This window comes from Musca autumnalis, unplaced genomic scaffold (genome assembly GCF_047663935.1).
Source record: "Musca autumnalis isolate F117 unplaced genomic scaffold, ASM4766393v1 scaffold_4, whole genome shotgun sequence".
NCBI lineage: Eukaryota > Metazoa > Arthropoda > Insecta > Diptera > Muscidae > Musca > Musca autumnalis.
In genome coordinates this window covers 217,699,466-217,722,010 of record NW_027411977.1, presented here as the reverse complement: position 1 = coordinate 217,722,010, position 22,545 = coordinate 217,699,466, and the positions used below count along the sequence as shown (strand labels likewise).

The window sequence follows — 22,545 nt, the reverse complement described above, 5'->3', positions numbered from 1 at the left end:
TAGAAAACTGCCAGAGGGACAAGTTTTCGTATAGAAAACTGCCTGAGGGGCAAGTTTTCGTATAGAAAACTGCCTGAGGGGCAAGTTTTCGTATAGAAAACTGCCTGAGGGGCAAGTTTTCGTATAGAAGAATGCTTGAAGGACAACTGAGTGAAGAATGACAAGTTTTCCTAATAATAAAATAAAAAGTATGGTTTACATAGGAGAAGATATTAAGGATATTTATTTTTGAACAGATGTGAAATAATAGCTGTAAAATAAAAATAATCATATACATTCTTTTATAGCTTTAGTGAAAACTTCAATTCCCAATTTGGCATCAATTTCTTGAAGATCTTTCCAACTTGACGTTTCAATGACATCTTTAATGTTGTGTATTATAATTGTATAGGCATTATTCTTGAGACGTTGGAATTACGATGGGCAAATAAAAGGTTATCAATAAAAGGTCTATCCGAAATCGTCAATACACTCACATATCATTTCCAAATCTTTTAATGCATATCTTTGTGCTGCAAACATAAGATCCTTCACCATTCCTTGGGGTATCTCCTTGCCCGTATAGTAAATATAGTTTAACATTTCTTCTATAACTTTTGCATCAATATCATCAATTGCTATACGAATTGTTTTATCCTTGGAGACATCATGTTTAAACATATTTATTATTCGATACTGGGGGAACATGTTCCAATTTCAGTTCATTGGTATTTCTTTTATTCACCACAAATTCAATTATACAGGCATGTCACAGATTCCGTTCGGAATGGTTTCAATTCCGTAATTTCATTTCGATCGTTTTTGTTTTAGCTTCTTCAGATTCCGATCGATTTTGAAAAATCAGAAAACTTCATTATTTAGTTTAAATATGAAATTAAATATGAATTTGTTAACAAAACAACATTTTTATTATTTCTAAGTGTTTTAAAGTGGCAAATTAAAAAAAAAAAATAAAAATACAATTCCTTTTGCAAAATCAAAAGTGGTTTCATTCCGAAAAATTCTTCGTTTTTCGTTTTCTGAAGAAGCTAAAATAAATGCTCTGTTCCAGAACCTGCAAGAAACTACTATTTTTACTACGATAGCATTTTTTCCTTTATGTTATCGAAAAAAATAGTAAAACTTTGTAGATTCTTGCAGTACTGGAACAGACCAAAAATGTATGCTATACAACGGGTTTTTAGTGGCACCAATAAATATGTACTTATTGCATTCTCTTGTTGAAATTTCCTTACTTAAGGAAGTGCCTTTATAATGCATGGTAATATGAAATATCCGTTCATTACAATGTGTAGAACTTTTCTACAGAAGATACCCGCGAAACACCGACAAGTGGGTGACGTGCGTATCTTCAAATTAGATAATTGATAGGAAGAGTTCTCGGAATTGTCCTCACATACAGTTAGGCAAGAAATGTATTGTAAAAACCAAAATTGTAGAAAATTTCATATTAATTGTTCGTTTATGGCAACAAACTATGTAAAAACTATACGGTTTTTTTGTGCATATCTCTTGATATAGGTCCTTACAACAATATTCCGTCAAAATATGCAAAGGTTATTTGCGATTTATAACAAATACGGTCAAAAATAAGAATTAACTACTATTTGGGGGTGACAATAAAAGTATTGCAAAAATTACCAAATAGATGGTATCTTCGAGAATTACCAAAGGTGTGTTCCTTAATGAGTTGTCTAACCACTTTGGACATTCATTGGAGCATTAATGAGCTTAGTTAAACCAAAAATTAAGGCTCGGTATGTTCCACTCTAAGGATACTGGTTCCCCAATATTTAGTAAATTTTGATCCTTCGTTGGAGGATGTTTTTGGAGTTTTTTGTTAAATTGGACCCAAACATTTTATGAGGGTTGATATCAGGATGTTGGCCCGATGTATTTAAGAGTTTTGTGTTGTTGTATTACATCGGTAATTTACACAAATAAGATTAACATGTCATGATCTGGTCTTTGGAATGGTGGTAGTTGACTTTGTTTGAGCTTTCGGGATCAATTTTTCTGACTTTCAGACTAATGACTATTAAATATTTCTTAATGATGTCAGTGGGGATGTCTTCCCAATCGTTATTATATCCGTGAACCCAATTTCGCATACTATTTTCCATGGTAAAGAATATAGTACCCAAATATTCGATATTCCAGTTTCTCCAGTAGCGGTTTAATTTCCACATTTGATTGGTTTTATTGGATTTGGCGCAATTTTTTGGATTTATTATGATAGCAGAGGATAATATCTATCCACTTAGTAAAAATTAAATCATATTAATACCATTGAGAGACGAAATAGTGCTCTGTCGTAGGTCGTTTCAAAATACTACACAGGTGTCAATTTTTTCCATATACTTTCCTGAGGTATCTCGATGTTCTCAAAGCCAAAATCGGACTGTTTTGCATTGTTCCATTATTCTACAATACATATTGAGTCAAATATTCATTCTTGGCCTACTTGCCTGTGGCCGATTCGTTATTGTATATTGTTAATATGGTCCCATGCGTTTTTTTCCTGTGTGAAGACCCTCCATGACCGCATTTTTTATCACTGAACTTTATTACATCCAATACTGTTAGTCTATTATTAGCCGCAAAAATCATAAAAATGCATAATGACCGCAAAAATTGTATAGTTTTATAGTACTGATTTTCCCGTTGCAATACTTTTATTGTCACCCCAAGTAGTAGTTAATTCTTATTTTTGACCGTATTTGTTATAAATCGCAAATAACCTTTGCATATTTTGATGGAATATTGTTGTAAGGACCTATAGCAAGAGATTTGCACAAAAAACCGTATAGTTTTTACATAATTTGTTGCCATAAACGAACAATTAATATGAAATTTTGTACAATTTTGGTTTTTGCAATACATTTCTTGCCTAACTGTATGTGGGGTGTAAAACCTTTATTTCAATGAAACACATTTCTGAACGTGTCACAAGGAAGGGGTATTAATTTGTATAGAATTACCATTTATTTTGAAATTCAGTAAGCAATACGAAACATTCTTGGTATCCACACATCAATTTTATTAAAAAAAAAAATACAAAAAGAAAACAAAAAATCCTTAAAAGATAGTTTAAATTATATTCAGATTGAATGTTAACTTTATATTCATGTACCGTCAATTGAGAGACATACATAGGTACGTATTTTTAATGGAGTAACTTTTTCACACGATTGAATTTAATCGAGACCCACAATTTCAAGACACAAATAAGGTTCTGTCCTTTTAAGTTGTTTCCAATTTTCTCTTTGTCTTACACTCCAAAGGTTGGCTTTAATAAATTCTGTAGCTCTTTCCTTTAGACGTTTATTGGACATACGTTCGGCCAATAGAAGTGTGTCAATAACTGTATCTATATTAATTGAACATATTAAAATATATTCACACCGTTCTTGTAGATCCATCAAGGCATATTTATCAGCCACCATTAAGAGGTCCGAAGCCATTTCCTCGGGTATATTATCATCTTCACCTGTGTACATATATTTTAACATTTCCTTCAGCACATCGGCATCAATATCATCTATGGTTATACGATTTGTTTGATTCTCCAAGAAGTCACAGCTTAACATGGCAGCAAATACCTCACTACGTGTCCTTAATATTAGTTTATGGGCTTTCAATTCGATTCCTCCGCGCGCGACCAGTATTATATCGCTATATTCTGCACTGGCCAAAAGTTTGCCAAAATCAATGCTTATATTGGAATCCGTTTGCAATTTCATCTTCTTACAAGGATTATGGAATTCGATTGGTCTCTTGATATTATGTTTTATTTTTAAATCAAATGAAAATTCCATTGAATCATATCCCACAATATCAATGTTACCGGCTTTGATAAACTTTTCACATTTTACTGATGACATGTCCACTTCGGCGACAGCATGATCTTTATTAAATATCATAACACTGAATTGCAGGCGACTTTTAATGTTCACATGATCCAAGACTACATAAATTGCACGTCTTTTCCAATTTACTAACATTCGCCATTTCGAAGTTATACCAATTGTACCACCGCTATCAGTAAGATCAATGTGTGCTAGAATTTCTGGAGACACAGCAACGTCAGCAGCGTAATGTTCACGTTTTATTTTCCAAACGTAACAATAACTATTTTCAATCATCTCAATTGTTCCACTGCTTTCTAGCTTTTTTGGTGGCAGCATTTTTGTTGGTTTACAAAAATCTGCAGATTTTTCTCTTGGCTTAAGTTGAATGTTTTCACCGATTTTCGGAACTTCAGAGGCCTATATCTCGGGAAGTATGTACTTCCGCAATAAATGTTATATATATTTGTGATCAGGGTGACCAGACCTACCTGTGAAAAAATTTGGTCCCGATCAACTTGATCCTTTCTCTTTATGTGCGCCACACAACGGATAAATTAGGGATAGGTAAGTCTACTTTCGATTAATCGATTTGTCGACTTTGTGCAGTTAAAAGTCTAAAAATCGTGGTCGACTTTTGGTTGGAGGGAAAATCGCATAATCGATTATCTTGTGATCGATTATCGAGTTTGCCCATTGATTGCTGACTTTTGGTATGTTCCAGTACTGCAAGAATCTACTAATTTGTACTATTTTTTCCGATAACAAAAAGGGAAAAATGCTATCGTAGTAAAAAATAGTAGCTTCTTGCAGGTTCTGGAACAAAGCATTTACGTTTTACAGTTTTGGCGGTTTTACATTTTCAAAAGAAAACTCGAAAATCGACGAATAATCGATTTTCTGCAGTTATGAAAATGTCGAAAGTCGAGTATTATGACAAGTGAAATAATCGCTAGACCGAAAAATCGCATTTATAGTTTTAGACCAAAATCGAAAAGTCAAAAAATCGAATCCCTAGGATAAATTCTTGGTCTGTTCCAGTACTACACATTTTTACTCCGATAACCAATTTTTCATTTATGTTATCGAAAAAATAGTAAAAATGTGTAGAAATGTGCAGTACTGGAACAGACCATCTGTTTTGAATTAGAGCTGGCAAACCATCGATATTCCCAACCTTAGATATTTTCGATATAATAGTTTAAAAAATCGGTTGCGATCGATATTATCGTTCATTTCTCATCACCATTAATTTGGAAATGAAAATGGCGGAAATGTCTATGCTTTTGTTGATATTTTGCACATGTAGTTCCCAGAAATATTAAGGAGAGAAAATAATTGCTTTTATTTAATAAAAATGCGCAAAAATACATTTTACTTTTCCGACAAATGTGTACGTGTGACTACGGACTTACTTTCTCACATCCACAGAACTGAAAAGCAGCGAAATTTCTATTTATTTCAATGAATTTTAGGCTAGGGTTGTTTAATCCTATAATATCGATATCCCAGCAAAAGTTTGCATCCGCGGATACAGTTGAATCACTACAAGTGTTCGGTACATTTGCCGTTGGAGTACATTTTTTCCTATGAGTTCACTTATGAATTTTACAAAAGAGCGCACAGCTACGATGAACTCTATTTTGTTTCCACAGCACACAGCTAGGATGCACTCTGTTTTCGATCCAAATCACAACTTTTGATGTAGTCTTTTGGATTGAATTTAGAGGCACTCTTCGGATTGTGTTTTTAATCAATCCAAAAATGCAAGCTATTGAGAAATATCCCAGAATAAATAAAATGCATTTAGTATTTGTGTAAAACAAGAATACAAAGAACTTTATTGTATAAACACAAATTAAACCAAAATTCCATTAAATTCAATCACAGTTGTTTTGAACTTAAAACATGTGTTTTGGCTTGGTTTGATTCATGTTAAATATGAAATGCGTTTAACGAAGGAAATATTTATAGAGGACGAGAAATAATCCATAATAGAATAGCCTACCGAAGGGGAGTAAAATATACAAGGAGAATGCCTCAAATCAAGTATTGCATGAATTGTTGTTTTCACCATATCTAAATAATACCCTGATTAAAAAAGTTGACAAACCCTTCATATATTACTTTTCATTTTTAATATTTATACGAAATAAGAACAGAGTTTTTATGGGAAAATTAATACATATTAATTATTCGTAGTTCATTACCTATTTTAATTTTTTTTAGTCATTATGTTGTCTAAAATAGTCCAGAAAACAGGTTTTTGACAAAAAGAACATAAAAAAGAATCCAGAGATTCATATTTTTGTTGATAAGAAAAATTCAGCCTGGTGTGAGCCAGAACACATGCGTTCCCAGCATTGATATACAGTGTATATTATACACTCTACAAACTTCTACAGTAATTTCTGGTTACCTGCATCATTCATAGCTGCACTTTGGCGTTACCTGACCAAAAATCTGTTTTGAGGCAACTATTCTCTAGATTCCGTTCAATATATTATGTTTAGGTGCACATTCAATAGCTGCATTTTCGGCATAGCTGCATCAACATTTGGTGATTTTGATTTGGTTGCAAAATCTACATATATCTGCACAAGAAAAAAATTTTAAATTTTTTGCGAACTCAAAACAAGGATAAAATTCAACCTCTCTGATTTTTTATTGATAAGAAGTGTGCAAAACAAGTACAACACAAGAAAAGATAATGAATTGTAAAAAAATGTAACGTTTTCTCTCCCAAACTTGAAATGAGTCTCACTTTATTATTTCAACATTGCTTATAGCTGCACATCATATGCACGTAAGTAATATTGAAGATATCGGCCTTGTTGGGCAGGTAAGCGAATTTAAGCTTCCTGAATTTTGGGGATTGCAGCACAAGAAGTCGTGCAATTTTTGATTGTGCAGGTAAGCAAAAAATACTGTATTTGCTGTTTTTTTTTTTCAAAAACCTTACTACGCAAGTCATGATCTCTTTGACATAGCTTTTTCCAACCTTCAGTTTCTATGACGGTTTTAATATTGTTTACTATAAACTGAATTGCAATGGTTTTGAGACGTTTATTGGTGTGACGATCGGCCAAAAAAGGATATCAGCAACTGTAGCAACCTTCATTGTATTAATTAAAATATTTTCACACATTGTTTGGAAATCCAATATCGAGTATTTGTTAGCTGCAATAAAGAGCTCTTCGGCCAATTTCTTCGGTATATCACCACCTGTGTACATATATTTCAACATTTCCTCAATTACTTCGGCATTCATATCATCAATCCGTAAACGACTTGTTTTACTTTCCTCCATGTCAATCCGAAACATAGCAGCAAACACTTCACTGCGGGCACATATTATAGTCTTATGGGCTTTAAATTCAGTACCATCCTGGGCAACAACAGTTATATCGCTAAATTCTTTACTAGTCAAAAGATTGACAAGATCCTTTGTAAGATTAGAGCATACTATATTCTGGGGTAGGGGTTTTATATCAACCTTGACTTGGTGGTTCGTTACATTATCATAATCTATAAAAAGTGTTTTATGTCCGGTATTGTGTACCGGTACCTTCTGACTGAAAATTTCATCTTCTGCAGATATCGTAACTTGAAATACTGTGCTGCTGTCCTTGACTCTGGCTGACACCAATTCTATGTAAATCTCTACCAAGTCATAACCCCTACCCTTACGATTCACTGCCTCCAGCTGCCATTTAGATGTTCCACTTTCACTATCAATTGTAAATCTGCGAGAATTATATATTCCTAAGAGTTTCTTTCCTAACATGGGGAATTCCCAAAGGTATTGATTATTATAAATTTTAGTCAAAGACATTTTTGTTGAATTTATTGAATTTAAAACACACAAAATAGGCGAGCCGATTACTCTTATGTTACACGCTGAAACTTTCATACGAAACTTTCCCATTATTTTGGCGTTCTTAGGTCGAGTTCCCCATTACAGTAATTTCATAAAATTACATTTGTATGGAACTCGATCTATGAACGCCAAAATAATGGGAAAGTTTCGTATGAAAGTTTTAGCGTGTAACATAAGAGTTAACAGTTTGCTGTAATTTCCAATTTCTCTATTTTACATGTTCCGTTTTGATTCTCATTCGCAAAGTTGGTCAGTGTAAAAAAAAATTGTAAATGGTTGTACAAAAAAGGCACAAAAACAGATATTTTTGTGATGAACTTGTACAAGATATAATTATTTTACAAAAAAAATTTTCGAAAAAATCAAAAATAATAGATTCGGGTTCTGCTGGAACGGAACCATTTCTTTTTGTACACGTTTTGACGTTTTAAAGCATGTTACAAATCTGATAACAATTTTTTTCTGAGTGCGACCAGCTTCTTTCCGATCGAAATCCGATTCGATTTTCAAATTTTTTTAGGATTGGTCTTATGTTTTTAGCCGCAACAATGAACTGTACCAATCGATTGGTACATAATTGCGGCCTTTACATTAGACAATTGGGCCCAAAATACAGCCCTGATTTACTAACACATACATATATTCGTCGTTTGTCTCTCTCTCGAGAGAGAGAGCTGATCAGCTGTCCAAAATAGGGGTGTCTTTTTACGTGATAATTTGTAATAATTACGAAATGTTACTAAATGCTGTCTTTTTACACAAAAGTTCAGTAAAAGAGAGCGAAGTGAGAGAACAATTTTGACAGTTGTTTGCTGAGAAATTGCTAAAAGTTGCTGAAAGAATTTTTCCCAGCAACATTTAGCAAGTTCGATCAGCTGATTTTTAATCATCTGCTAATGGTCAGCTGTTCAATGTTTATCTTATTTTTTGTGGAAAAATACTATAAATATTACGACTCGGTCTTATAGTACGTTTATATATAACTAGAGTTGGGCAATCTAGTTCCCGGAGCGGATCGATCTTTCTAGTTCCTTTTCCCAAAAGGAACTAGTTCCTTAATATAGTTCCAAATAGTTCCGAGACCGATATAGTTCAACGAATCTTTCTCTTTCGTCGTTCCTTTCATTCCAAATAGTTCCGATACTGAAATGGTTCAACGAATTTTTTTCTTTCATCGTTCTTTTCGTTCCAAATAGTTCCGAGACCGAAATGGTTCAACGAATTTTTCTCTTTCATCGTTCTTTTCGTTCCAAATAGTTCCGAGAACGAAATAGTTCAACGAATCTTTCTCTTTCCTCGCTCTTTTTGTTTCCTTCGTTCCAAATAGTTCCGAGACCGAAATGTTTTCATGGTTTGGTGGATGAATTGACATAAAAATAAATAAATTGCAGCGAACAAACAGCAACAACGTAAGATTCACGTACGCGTTAACTTGAAGGAACCAGAAAAACGAAAGGAACTATATGAACTAAAGGAACTATATAAACGCAAGAGCGGGATATAGTTCCAATATTTCCTTGTCCGGAATAGTTCCTTGGAACTAGTTCGTTCCGGAACTACACAACTCTATATATAACCAGATTTAACAAACCCACTGGGTTTTAAATGTCAATTCCATTGGTTATATGTCAACTAAATCCTCACAAAGAAGGTTAACCCGGCAAAAACGCTCTAATGTGTACGGCGTTTTATTTATTGATTATTTTATTAATATATTAATTATTATACCCTCAGCCTTTAGGCTAGAAAGGGTATATACACTTTCATACGGGCAAAATGTGCCTCATCGAAATAACGGTTTTAGACCGCAAGTATGTTTGGACGAAATGTGTTTCAGACAATTTGGAGTTGATTTAGCAATGTCCGTCCGTCTGTCTGTCCGTCTGTCTGGCTGGTGCGCACGATAACTCTCGAACAGATGAACCGATTAGGTTCAAATTTTGGCTTTCGTAATATTTTGTCCAGACTTAGTTTAAGTTCGAAGATGAGCTATATCGGTCCACTCCTTCCGGTACCTCCCCCACAAAAAGTTCCAAAATGTTCGGAAAATTTGTGGGCATGATAACTCTTGAAGGCAGTAACCGATTTGGTCCATACTTTGCACATCGTGAAATTTCTACCAGACTTAGATGAGGTTCCAATATGGACTCAATCGGTTCACTCCTTCGGGTACCTCCCACATAAAATTTCGGATAAGTTCAGTTTAGGACCTGCTCTCGAATGGCTTTGATTTTTGTTGCAACAACTTGTATTCACTTCACCCCATACGACGGTACAAGTTTCATCAGGGGCAAGTCCATACTTCCTGAGAAAATGGCCGGAAAGGTGCAAAAAGCCCCTATGAACATAGTTTAAGCCCCTATGACACATAGTTGAAACATAGTTTAAATTCGAAGATGGGCTATATCGGTCCACTCCTTCCTGTACTTCCCCCACAAAACTTCAAAAATGTTCGGAAAAATTTTGTGCACGATAACTCTTGAAGGGAGTGACCGATGTAGTCTATACTTTGCACATCCTAATATATCTACAAGATATAGATCAGGTTCGAATATGGACTATATTTTTCAACTCCTTCTGGTACCTCTTACACAAAATTTCGGATAAGTTCACCTTAAGACCTGCTCTCGAATCACTTTGATTTGTGTTGAAGCGATTTGCATTCGCTACCTCCATTACGACGGTAAAAGTTTTTTCAGGGGCAAGTCCATATTTCTTAGGAAAACAGCCCGAAATGTGTAAAAAACCCCTATGTCACCATATGTGGCGGTCAGAGAGCACGATAACTCTCGAACTGTTCAACCGATTTGGTCCAGAATTTGGTCTTCGTCATATTATATCCAAACTTAGTTCCATGGGCAATACCGGTCCGCAACTTTCTGTACTTCTCCCCAATATTTAAAAAATGTCACTAAAATGTTAGGACGATATCACTTGAATAGGGCAACCAATTTGGTCCAAACTTTGGATCTCCTAATATTTTATCAAAATTTAGTTTAACTTCTAAAATGACCAATATCGGTCCTCCTTAAGGGTACCTGCCTTACAAAAGTTCAACAATTGTGTCTTAGTGCAGTTAATTCCTATTCCACATTTTTGTCGGCAAGTTCAAATGTCCAAAAAGGGCCACAAAATTCTGAAGACACCTTAAATACATTCGATCTGTCCGGAGGTGAAAGTTTCGCTTCACATTGGCTGAGGGTATATACATATCTGTCGGCAATGCCGACTGACACTTTTTTACTTGTTTTTTATTTATTTTGCTTAAATTTAAGAACTTTTTCATTGCTTTGGAGTAATTTTTTCGTTCATGCATTGGCGCCCATGTTTTTGTTTTGGTTATCAACTGTTATCTTGCTAAAGTTTACTAAATGCTGTATTTTTTACTTTTTTTCTCTATTTTCGTGTCAAAGAGTAAAATCTCTCTTACTCTCTGAAAAGAGATTAAAAGGAGAAAACTGCCGAATGAAAAAATAATAAAGGAAATATTTTTCATTTCAAATTTTCATAGAACAAGAATCCAGCCCCAGGACTAATAACAAAATATTTGAACGGAAAACAAAATCCATAAATCGATGATTTTCATTCATAATTTTACAAATGCTTTTACATTTGTCGGAACGCCTACGTCACACAGGCAAGTTTTGAGTTTTTGACAATCAATACATGTACTCAAATGTCCTATCATGTGTAAACGCAGGGTTAGAGAATTGCACATTTGGCCCCATACAAAAGTACTATAGAAATAAGGATCGCTCGGGTGGCAAGGGCTAACGTTAACCGATCGCCGAAAAATTTCACATATAAGATTGAAGTTCCAAAATTTGTTTTGAGTCGACCTAAGACCATTTTTATATTATAGCATTTTGCAGGGTTAACCTTCTTAAGTCCCGGTCCACACTAGCGTAAATTTCATTAAAAAATTTCATGAAATTAGGCGTTCTTAAATCGAATTCCCCACTATAGCAATTTTATGATTTTACTCTACTATGGAAGTCGATCTAGAGACGCATAATTTCATGCAATTTTTTCAATGAAATCACTCTAGTGTGGACCGGGTCTAAGTGTATCAATAGTCTAATTGCAGTGAAATAAAGCTTATTTGCTTCGAAATTGTACCTTGTTTAAAGGAAAGCATTATAACTAAGATGGCGCTGCGGAAGAGTCATGTTGTTTTAGATTACATTTTCCATAGAAAAATGTGTTATCGTTGACTTTTTATATGGAAAATATTGCTATAGAAGACGTTTCCTCCAGAAAAAGTTGTTATGAATGAATTCTCTACAGAAAAAAAAATTATCGATGACTTTTTCTTTAAAAACTATTTGTATCAGACTTTTTCAAGAATAAATGTAGTTATCGATTAATTTTCTATAAAAAAAGTTGTTGTCGATGATCTTGTGTATAGAAAATTTTTATATCGATGGCTTCTATAGAAAAACATTTTATACCCAACAACATTCTTATCTTGTATATTTCTTGGGAATCTCCATAGGATTTAGAAGGAATTTCCAATATGCTCAATAAAAATTTCCAATATGCTCAATAAAATAAATATGAATGAACCTTTTTAATATATTATTGTAATCTGTATTCTATTAATATGTAAGATTTTTGTAAATGTTTTTTGTCGCATTTTCTAATCGAAGCATTTATCATTTTTTTATTACATTTATGCAAAACGAAAATAGAATAATATTTTAAATGTTCATAGAGAACGAGAAGAGTGTCTTAATAGATGATCAGTTGTGTGATTCTGCAATTAGTTAACGACAGAATAGCCGGTAAGTGGACATTTTTAAATGTCAATAAATTGTTACTTCCTGTAAGTTAGCGATGTTACGTTAACTATATCTTCTTCACTATCATCAAAAAATAGTTCCACTGAGCTTATCAATTTAGAAAACTATAACTTTTGTGTATAGCTTGTTCCGATATTTTTCTCTAAGTTATTCAAATCAAAACAAAAAACGCTCCGCAACATCACCGATAACTTTTTATCGACGATTTTTTTTCTATCGCTTTACATAGTACATTTTTTAAATTTTGCCACAGAGACGATGGACGACGCTACATGACTCGCGTCGCAATACGGAATCGACCCATTAGTTTTTAAGCACGATATATTCATAATACCAATCAGTCGATTTGACACGTCAACTTGCAATTTTTGATACGACTACGCCAACCGTAATATGGGTGATTATTAATTTTGGGGAAAACAAATCCCTATAGAATAAAATACAACTTGAAATATTTAAAGGGAGATGTTGTATATATAGACAATCTGACGGGAATCTTTATAGGCGGAAATAAGGCGATCTTCATAGAGAGGGTGTCTTAATAGAAGATCAGTAGTACGATTCTGTAATTAATTAACGCCAGAATACGTAGAAATATTTAAATGTTAATAAATTGTTTGCTGTAAGTTAGCGACAATAATTAGGTAATCGCTAAACTCTACCGATAGCAAAAGTGATGTCAGCTTTTATTTATACGGGTATGTTGTGTGACGCACTTCACGCCTCAAGCCTTTTGTTCAAACACTTTACGATTACGAGTATTTTATGGACGGACTATGGCGTACTATTCTTTTTAATTATCCTAATGAATCTTAGCCCTAAGAAGTTCGCAAAAAATAAGAGTAAATTGGGTGAAGTGTGAAGTGTGTCTCAGAACATACCCGATAATTTTCATTCATAATATTGCGTTTTAATTTTGTTGGTAACTGAAAAATTAGTTAGGGAATCCCACTACACCATATCTAAATTATACACTGCAAAAAATAGTTAACAATGTCCCAAATGCTACTTCTCATATTTGGAATCGGTTGATTTTTACGAATCATGTGATATTTATTATTACAGAGTTTTCAATGGAAAATTAATATAAATTTTTTATAGTTGTTTAATTATTTTAAACATATACATATTTTGTCTAAAATAGGTAGTTCACGAAAGAGATTAATAAAAAAAAACATAAAAAAGTATTCAGAGTGTGATATTTTTGTTAGTTTAAATAAATAAAGAGAAACATTTCAGCTTGATGTGGGGTAGAACACATGCGTCATCAGCATTGATATATATTAAAATGCTACTTCTTATATTTGGAATTGGTTCATTTTTATGAATCATGTGATATTTATTTATACAAAACAGAGTTTTCAATGGAAAATTAATATACATATTTTATATATATACATTTTATAGTCCATTACTTAGTTTAAACATATATGTTGTCTAAAATAGGTAGTTCACGAAACAGATCGTTAATAAAAAAACATAAAAAAGTATTCAGGGTATGATATTTTTGTAGGTTTAAATAAATAAAGAGAGAAATTTCAGCTTGATGTGGGGTAGAACACATGCGTCCTCAGCATTGATATATATTAAAATACTACTTCATTGAAATGCTACTTCTCATATTTGGAATTGGTTAATTTTTATGAATCATGTGATATTTATTCATACAAAACAGAGTTTTCAATGGAAAATTAAAATAAATATTTTATAGTCCATTAGTTTAAACATACATATATGTTGTCTAAAATAGGTAGTTCACGAAACAGATCATTAATAAAAAAACATAAAAAAGTATTCAGAGTATATTTTTGTTGGTTTGGGGTAGAACACACACATTGATATATACTATAGATTCGGCAATCCATTGCTTTCTATGCTGCTATTACTTTCTATGCTGCTATTACTATCCATACTACTATCCCGAGCGAAGTATTCTATGCTGCTACTATACCGTGCGTAAGATTCTATGCTGCTAATACTATCACTACTATACCGCCGTCTTTTCGCCGTTTTTTCTGTTTCGTCCAAAACTAGCCTAGACAAGTCATGATCAGTTTGACATAACTTTTTCCAGCCTTCCGTTTCTGTGACGGTTTTAAAATTGCTTACTATAAACTGAACTGCCTTGGTTTTCAGAAGGTCATTAGTGTGACGATCGGCTAACAAAAGGATATCAGCAACTGTAGCAACCTTCAGTGTATTAATTAAAATATTTACACATACTGTTTGCAAATCCAATAGCGAGTATTTGTTAGCAGCAATAAAGAGTTCTTCTACTAATTTTCCCGATACATCGCCCGTGTACAAAAATTTTAACATTTCCTCAATTACTTCGGCATCCATATCATCAATCCGTATACGATTTGTTTTATTTTCTTGGAAGTTATTGCGAAACATAGCAGCGAACACTGGACTGCGGCCACATAATATTGCTTTGTGGGCTTTCAATTCAATACCATCTTGTGTAACAAGAGTTACATCGCAAAATTCTTTACAGGCGAAAATGTTGGCAAAGTCCTTCTTAAGGCTGAGGCAAGTTACAGTATTGTATAAGGGTATTATATCAACCTTAATATCGTGGTCTACATCTTCACCTTCTTTATATCCATTATCATCTTCATAATTATATACAATAGCATAAGTCATTAAACGCATTTTACTGTTCATGTCTGTTGTTATCATTTTAGTGTAAATTTTGCTTTCTCTGGATATCGTAACTTGAAATAATTCTTTCTTGTCGCTGGCCGATTCCAATTTTATGTAAATCTCGAACTTTTCAGTTCCTTCATATCTATCAAGATAATCTTGTACTACAACCAATTTCCATTCGGTTCTGCCATTTGTACTATTTATTGCAATTGAATCAGAATCATATTGTTTTGGTGGTTTATTATGTCCATATTTATCAGAGTAATATGGCGTTGTTCGGAATTGGAACTTATATTGATTATCTGATATTTTAGTTAAAGACATTCCAGACATTTTCGTTGAATTTAAAAAAACGCAATAGTCGCGCTCTCCAGTAGCTGTTCAACAAAGCCACGAAATCGAAAACTGAAGCAGACGACAAACAAATCGGTCGGTCGATTTGATTTCACAACGCCGATCGCTTTCATTAGAGTAAGTTATCAGCCGTTCAAATTGTGACGGCGACACGGTGGAATAGAAAGGTGTTAACCCTGCGTTTACACATTACAGGACAGTTGAGTACATGTATTAATTGTCAAAAACCCAAAACTTTTCTGTGTGACGTAGGCGTCCAGAAAACTACAAAAAATAAAAAATAAAATTATGAATGAAATCGTCGATTTCTTTTTGTTTTCCATTCACATATTTTGTTATGTACATATTCTTTTGTTTTCAGCACATTTGAATTATTATCTCACTTCTTTTTTACAAAATGTCAAACATTTGTTAACCCGGCTGTCTGTGAAAAAATGATGGACAGTTGGAAGACAACTGTATGTATGTGTTAGTAAATCAGAGTTGTATTTGAAAACAAACTGTCTGGTGTACAAGCTGCCTCGCCTGATTGCCTTGCTTTCTCATGCTTCACACATACGCAACAGTTGCTGCAATTATACAATTTAAGTTTATGTTTATTTTATTGAGCATCTTCTTTTTCAGATGACATGGTTATGTTTACAAATTTGATAGAATGCGTATGTTTAGAACTATTTTGATTTGCTCTAATACACGGTGAAAGAAAAATAAGCAATATGCTAACAAGCCCCAGCAAAAAAAAAAATGGAAGTGGTGCAAGTTGGAGTGAGGATTTCATTACATGCATGGATGCGCTTCCAGTGGACTAATGAAAAAGGCAATCCTTTTCCTCACATTTGGATTACATCCAACAAGCACTTTTATGTATAAACGATAAAAAATTCAATTTTCATTCAACAAATGAAATTAAAGTAATACGGCGTTTATATTATAGTTTTTTTCAGGGTTAACCTTCTTTATGAGGATTTGTTTGAAGTATATACAATGGAAATGACATTTGAAACCCAGACCCACTGGGTTAACCTTGTTATATATAAACGGCCTATAAGAATAAAACTAAAATGTCTTATTAATGGCCTGTTCCCGTACTTTACAAAGTGGTAAAAGTCGTAAACGATTTTCATACAAATTTTGTGTACGGGAACGCAAAACTCGTAAAAGTGGTAAAAATTGTAAAAATGGAGTGCTTCCTAGCTGCGTACTGCGGAAGCAAAATGGAGTGCTTCCTAACTGCGTGCTGCGGAAGCAAAATGGAGTGCTTCCTTTCTGCGCGCTCCCTTGTAAAATTCACTGAGGAATTCATAGAAAAAGAAGCACTTCGTGACACTTGCACCAGTGATTTAACTGCTTCCGTGGATGCAAACTTTTTGCTGGGGCAATAGAGAGTGTAATACAATTTAGGTATACATCGGTGTATAAATACATATGTACATGAGGGTTGCTCGGGGCCTCAATGACAATTGCGGACAGAGTGGGATTCTGTCATAATAACAAAATATAAATAACAAAAAAATACATAACAATAAAAAAACAATAATAAAACAAACTGTTAAATCGAATATCTAACAGAGAATACATGTAAATATTTTAATATTCTAAAAATTTGGTTGTAAAATATCACAGTTGGATACCGAAATAAGTACAAAAACGAACGTTCAAGTACAATAACATTAAACATTAATGTCCGATTTGAATGAATAATTGCAATATGATGTAAATTAACATTTTTATCGTGTAATTATAAGTGAGTCACCAATTCGCATATATACAAATGATATACATGATGGTGCTATTGGTGGATCATTAAATATGTTACTTTTTCATTTTAGCCCCTGTGGCTATTCGGGGCGGCTCTGGAATAGAAGTTTTGCATGCTGCTAGTATTCAGGCTGCTGTCAATTGCTTCGTTTAAAATGCCCACAGGAGACAAGTAATTAACATCCGTCCAGGATAAGCTGCGTTCAGCTTCAAAGATGTCTGTCAGAAGACTGTTTTCGTGCGTTTCAAGCTTTCCTATAAAATTGAGTTGGAGATTCAAAGCATAAGGGTTGCACTTTTGCTTTTTCATAAATGAATGAGTTTGAAAACCTTCTTGTATGAGTTTGGAAATTTTTGTTAACACATTTTCTCAGCACCTTTCTCTCTAGAACTTCTAGATCATTGGCAATGGTGGGACTGATGGTGAACCAAGTTGGGAATCCATAGATTAGTACAGGTCTGATGACGGCTTTATATAAAAGGAGCTTCGTGTTTGATGATAAGTACTTGTTATTAAGCAGATATGAAAACATTCCCAGCAATCTTTTACCCTTTTCCAGGCGAGACCTTGCGTAGTTATTGAATTTCATCAATGTGTTAAAATTGACTCCGAGGTATTTTATTTCCGATGAAAAGGGAATATTTATTCCATCAAGAGATAGTTCCAGAATTTTGCTCTGGGGAACCACAAATCTGGGACATTTTCCGGAAGCATTCCGGATACAGATAGCTTGCAATTTTGTGGCGTTTATTTTAATACCCCAAGTTTTGTAAAAAACACTTATTTGCCCGAGATGATAATTTTGCTCTGGGGAACCACAAATCTGGGACATTTTCCGGAAGCATTCCGGATACAGATAGCTTGCAATTTTGTGGCGTTTATTTTAATACCCCAAGTTTTGTAAAAAACACTTATTTGCCCGAGATGATAAGCAGCAAAATTTAAAGCTTGTATTGGCGACACATTGTGGGCATATACGAGGCAATCATCTGCATAGAGTAAGGCCTTCGAATTTTCAGATAAGTGGGGGAAATCGTGAAGGAAAATGTTGAAGAGTAGGGGGGCCAATATGCTTGTGGGACTCCACTGAGTATTGACCCAGAGGACGATGTTGTATTCCCTATTTGAACACCAAATTTCCTCTCTGAGAAGTAACTATGAAGCGTCTTTACCAGGAAGGGATCGACACCAAGGTCGATTAGTTTGTACAATATTCCTTTGTGACAAGTCGAATTAAAGGCTTTTTCGATGTCCAAGGATATGGCCACTGTGCAGTTTTGCGTTCTTAGATTATTAGTTATGTCGGTCTGAAATTTCAATAACGCATGTTGAGTCGAATGGCTTTTCTTAAAACCAAATTGGAATTCTGCGATCGGATCTATAATGAACTCGTTCTCCAGTTTCTGTTTTATTGTGTGCTCTAATAACTTGCCAATATTAGAGAGAAGAGATATAGGCCGAAAATCTTCGGGAGCTAGGCTATCGGGCTTCTTCTTATGGGGGTTTTCTTTGCTACTTTCCAGGATTTAGGAAAGTAGCCATTGTTTATGCAGTTATTGAATATGATTGTTAGAAATTTCAAAGTAACATCTGGTAACTTCTTTAAAATAAAATTTGAAATATTATCAAATCCGCTGGATTTTTTGGCGTTGATGGAGCTTATACAATTCCGTTTTGATCTTCATTTTCTCATTCTGCAGGGGTGGAAAAAATGTAGCAAACATGGATAGAAAAGGTGTAAAAATACTTTTGAGATCAATTCACACATACTTATTTTTTATTTATTATTTATAATTCTAAGTTCTCAAACAAAAATGTCAAAACACCTATATCGTTCTTATACTTGTCATAGTGAAGATGTGTGAGAGGGAAACGTTTACGAATGTAAATGAAAACTTACTTACTTACTTAGCTGGCCCATTACAGAACATTTGTTCTATAGGCCGAACTAAGAAGAGATCTCCATTCCTCTCTATTTGTTGCTTTGCTCTCTGGAATACCGCGCCTTGTCATCTCATCATCCACTTGTTTGCGCCATCTATTCCTTGGCCTGCCAATTCTGCGTGCACCGCCATGTGGCATGTATTCATACGCCTTTTTAGTGGGTTCATCATCGCTCATTCTTTTGATATGGCCTAGCCAACGCAATCGCTGCATCTCGATACGTTTAACAATATTGATGTCGTTGTATAGCAGATACAGCTCGTGGTTCATGCGACGTCGATATTCACCGTCAACGCAGATTGGTCCGTAGATCTTTCGAAGAATTTTTCTCTCAAACACACCAAGCACTGCCATGTCTGCTTGCGCAAGTACCCAGGCTTCGGAGCCATACATCAGCACGGGTAGTATCAGTGTTTTGTAGAGCGTTATTTTTGTTTGACGAGATGTGGCTTTGTTTTTAAACTGCTTACTTAATCCAAAGTAGCATCTGTTGGCCAATACAATTCTTCTTTTTATTTCACAACTGATGTCGTTTGTTGTGTTGACGGAGGTGCCGAGGTAGACGAAGTCTTTTACTACCTCAATATTATAGGAACCAACTTCCACAGTCGGTCCGAGCTCAATGGACGCATTGCGCGTCGACACCATCAACTTGGTCTTCTCACCGTTTACCGCCAGACCCACTTTAGCAGATTCTCCTTCGACTTTTATAAAGGTATCAGTTACTTCTTTTACTGATCGACCCATGATGTCTATATCATCAGCATAAGCAAGTAACATGTGACTATTGGTGTAGATTGTGCCACTTCTTTTGACGTTTGCCTCTCGTATAACCTTTTCTAGCAGGATGTTGAAGAGGTCACACGAAAGGCTGTCTCCTTGTCTGAAACCTCTTTTGGTACCAAACTCTTCGGAGAGGTTCTTTCCTATTTTAACTGAGGACCTCGTGTCAGTTAAAGTCATTTTACAAAGCCGGATGAGCTTTGCGGGAATACCAAATTCAGACATGGCTTGGAATACCTTTGAGCGCAGCGGACTGTCGAAGGCTGCTTTATAATCGACAAAAAGGTGGTAGGTGTCGATCTGCATCTCTTGGGTCTTCTCCAGGATTTGCCGCAGGGTAAATATCTGGTCAATGGTGGACTTGCCAGGTCTAAAGCCGCATTGGTATGGTCCAATAATCTCGTTGACCATTGGCTTTAGTCGTTCGCACAATATCCCTGACACGATCTTGTAGGCAATAGGGAGTAGACTTATGCCCCTATAGTTAGAGCATATAGTCTTATCTCCCTTCTTGTGGACGGGGCACAGGATACTCAGGTTCCAATCGTCGGGTACTCGTTCTTCCTGCCAGATGGTGCTAACTAGCTGATTAATACACCTTATCAGCGTGTCGCCTCCGGTTTTGAACAGCTCGGCTGGTAAGCCATCGGCCCCTGCTGCCTTATTATTCTTCAGCCGATTTATTGCTGTCTTTACCTCATCTTGGCTGGGCGGTATACATTCAATACCATCTTCTGGGATTGGGACTGTGGTATCTTCGTCGTCTTCGCTGCTATTGGATACCAACAGATTTGAAAAATGTTCTTTCCATATCCTGAGTACACTATCTGTATCAGTTACCAAATTACCTTGCTGGTCTCTACAGGAGGATGTGCCTGTACCAAAGCCATCAGTTTGATGCTTGACTCTTTGGTAGAATTTTCGGACTTCATTCTGGCTCCTGTACATCTCGATTTTTTCACACTCCCGCTTTTCCATCTCTCTCTTTTTCCTGCGGAAAAGACGTTTCTCCTCTCTCCTTTTCTCCCTGTATCTCTCTCGTGCGCTACGCGTTGCTACGGATTGTAAAGTAGCCTTATATGCCGCATTTTTCTCTTCGGTGGCAGCACGACACTCCTCATCATACCATGGATTCCTTGGTGGAGGTCTCTGGTATCCAAGTATGGATTTTGCGGCTGTTTGCATGGAGTGGGCAATGCTTTGCCATTGCGCTGATATGTTATCGGGATGAGGAGGGCTTTGATTAAGCAATTGGGCTAGTTGAGTGGAATATGCTGTGGCTATCTGTTGTGATTGCAGCTTACCGATGTCTAACTTTCGTGTTGTGTCTGTTCGTACTTTGTTTGCTACGTTTAAGCGGGTGCGTACCTTTGCTGCAACAAGGTAGTGGTCCGAATCAATGTTTGCGCCTCGGAACGATCGTACATCCAACACGCTCGATGAATGTCTTCCATCTATCACAACATGATCAATTTGGTTTCTTGTTTTCTGATCTGGAGACAGCCAGGTGCCCTTATGAATATCGAGATGATTAAATCTGGTACTGCTAACTACCATGTTTTTTGCAGCTGCAAAGTCTATCAGTCTCATACCATTGTCAGATGTTTCACTGTGGAGACTGAATTTCCCGACTGTTGGGCCAAAGATATTCTCCTTTCCAATTTTGGCATTAAAATCGCCTAGAATGATTTTAATGTCATGGGCAGGGCAACGGTCATATGTTTCTTCTAAGCGCTCGTAAAATATATCTTTGGTCTGTTCATCCTTTTCTTCAGTGGGAGCATGAGCGCAAATAAAGCTGATGTTGAAGAATTTAGCTTTTATTCGAATTGCAGCAAGTCTTTCATTCACTGGAGTGAAGATGGATTCAAGATGTTTTAGTCTCCGACTAACTACGAATCCACAACCAAACTCATGCTTTACGTCATGGCAGCTATAATACAGTGCGTCACCTTTAGGTGTTGTTGTGACGCCTTTCCCAATCCATCGTATTTCCTGTATGGCAGTAATATCGGTCTTGTACTTTTCAAGTACGTCTGCCAATGCGAAGACTGCACCTTCTCTATAAAGAGTGCGAACATTCCAGGTGCAGATTCGCAGATCATGGTCCTTAAAACGTTTGCGGGGTTCGTCAACTTTAGAGGGGTTTGTTTTTCTTTTCTTTCGTTTTTTCATAGTAGGCTGTTTTTTCTAGGGGAGGGTTACTAACCCGACGCCCAAACCCAAGTTTTTAACGTTCTTATGGGTGAACGCGCGGCACATGTTAGCTCACTACCTTTAACGGGTGTTAAAGGCAGTTCCCCAGGTGACACCACGGGGAGGTCAGTGTCCACTTGGGATGAAAGAGGGACCAAGATAAATCCTGGGCTTTGCCATGTTAAAACCGGTCAGGACCGTTCCTTGGTATCTTCCATCCCCTACGTAAATGAAAAAGGTAAGTAAATTATCAGTTTTATTTTAACGTTGTAATGGAAAACATGTGGGACAAAAATTTAACTACCTGTATCACACACACCACACACATTT

At 35.4% G+C, this 22,545-nt stretch overlaps 1 protein-coding gene across 1 annotated transcript; it reads right to left on the bottom strand.

The window, feature by feature from the left end:
• Positions 1-3,019: 3,019 nt before the first annotated feature.
• LOC141401740 (uncharacterized) lies at positions 3,020-4,377 on the bottom strand. Its single transcript, XM_073982140.1, has 2 exons — positions 4,340-4,377; positions 3,020-4,289 (listed from the first exon to the last, which is right to left on the bottom strand). Exon 2 carries the CDS (start codon positions 4,185-4,187, stop codon positions 3,198-3,200), a length of 990 nt encoding a protein of 329 aa, XP_073838241.1. The 5' UTR covers positions 4,188-4,289; positions 4,340-4,377; the 3' UTR covers positions 3,020-3,197.
• Between the last annotated feature and the right edge of the window lie 18,168 nt (positions 4,378-22,545).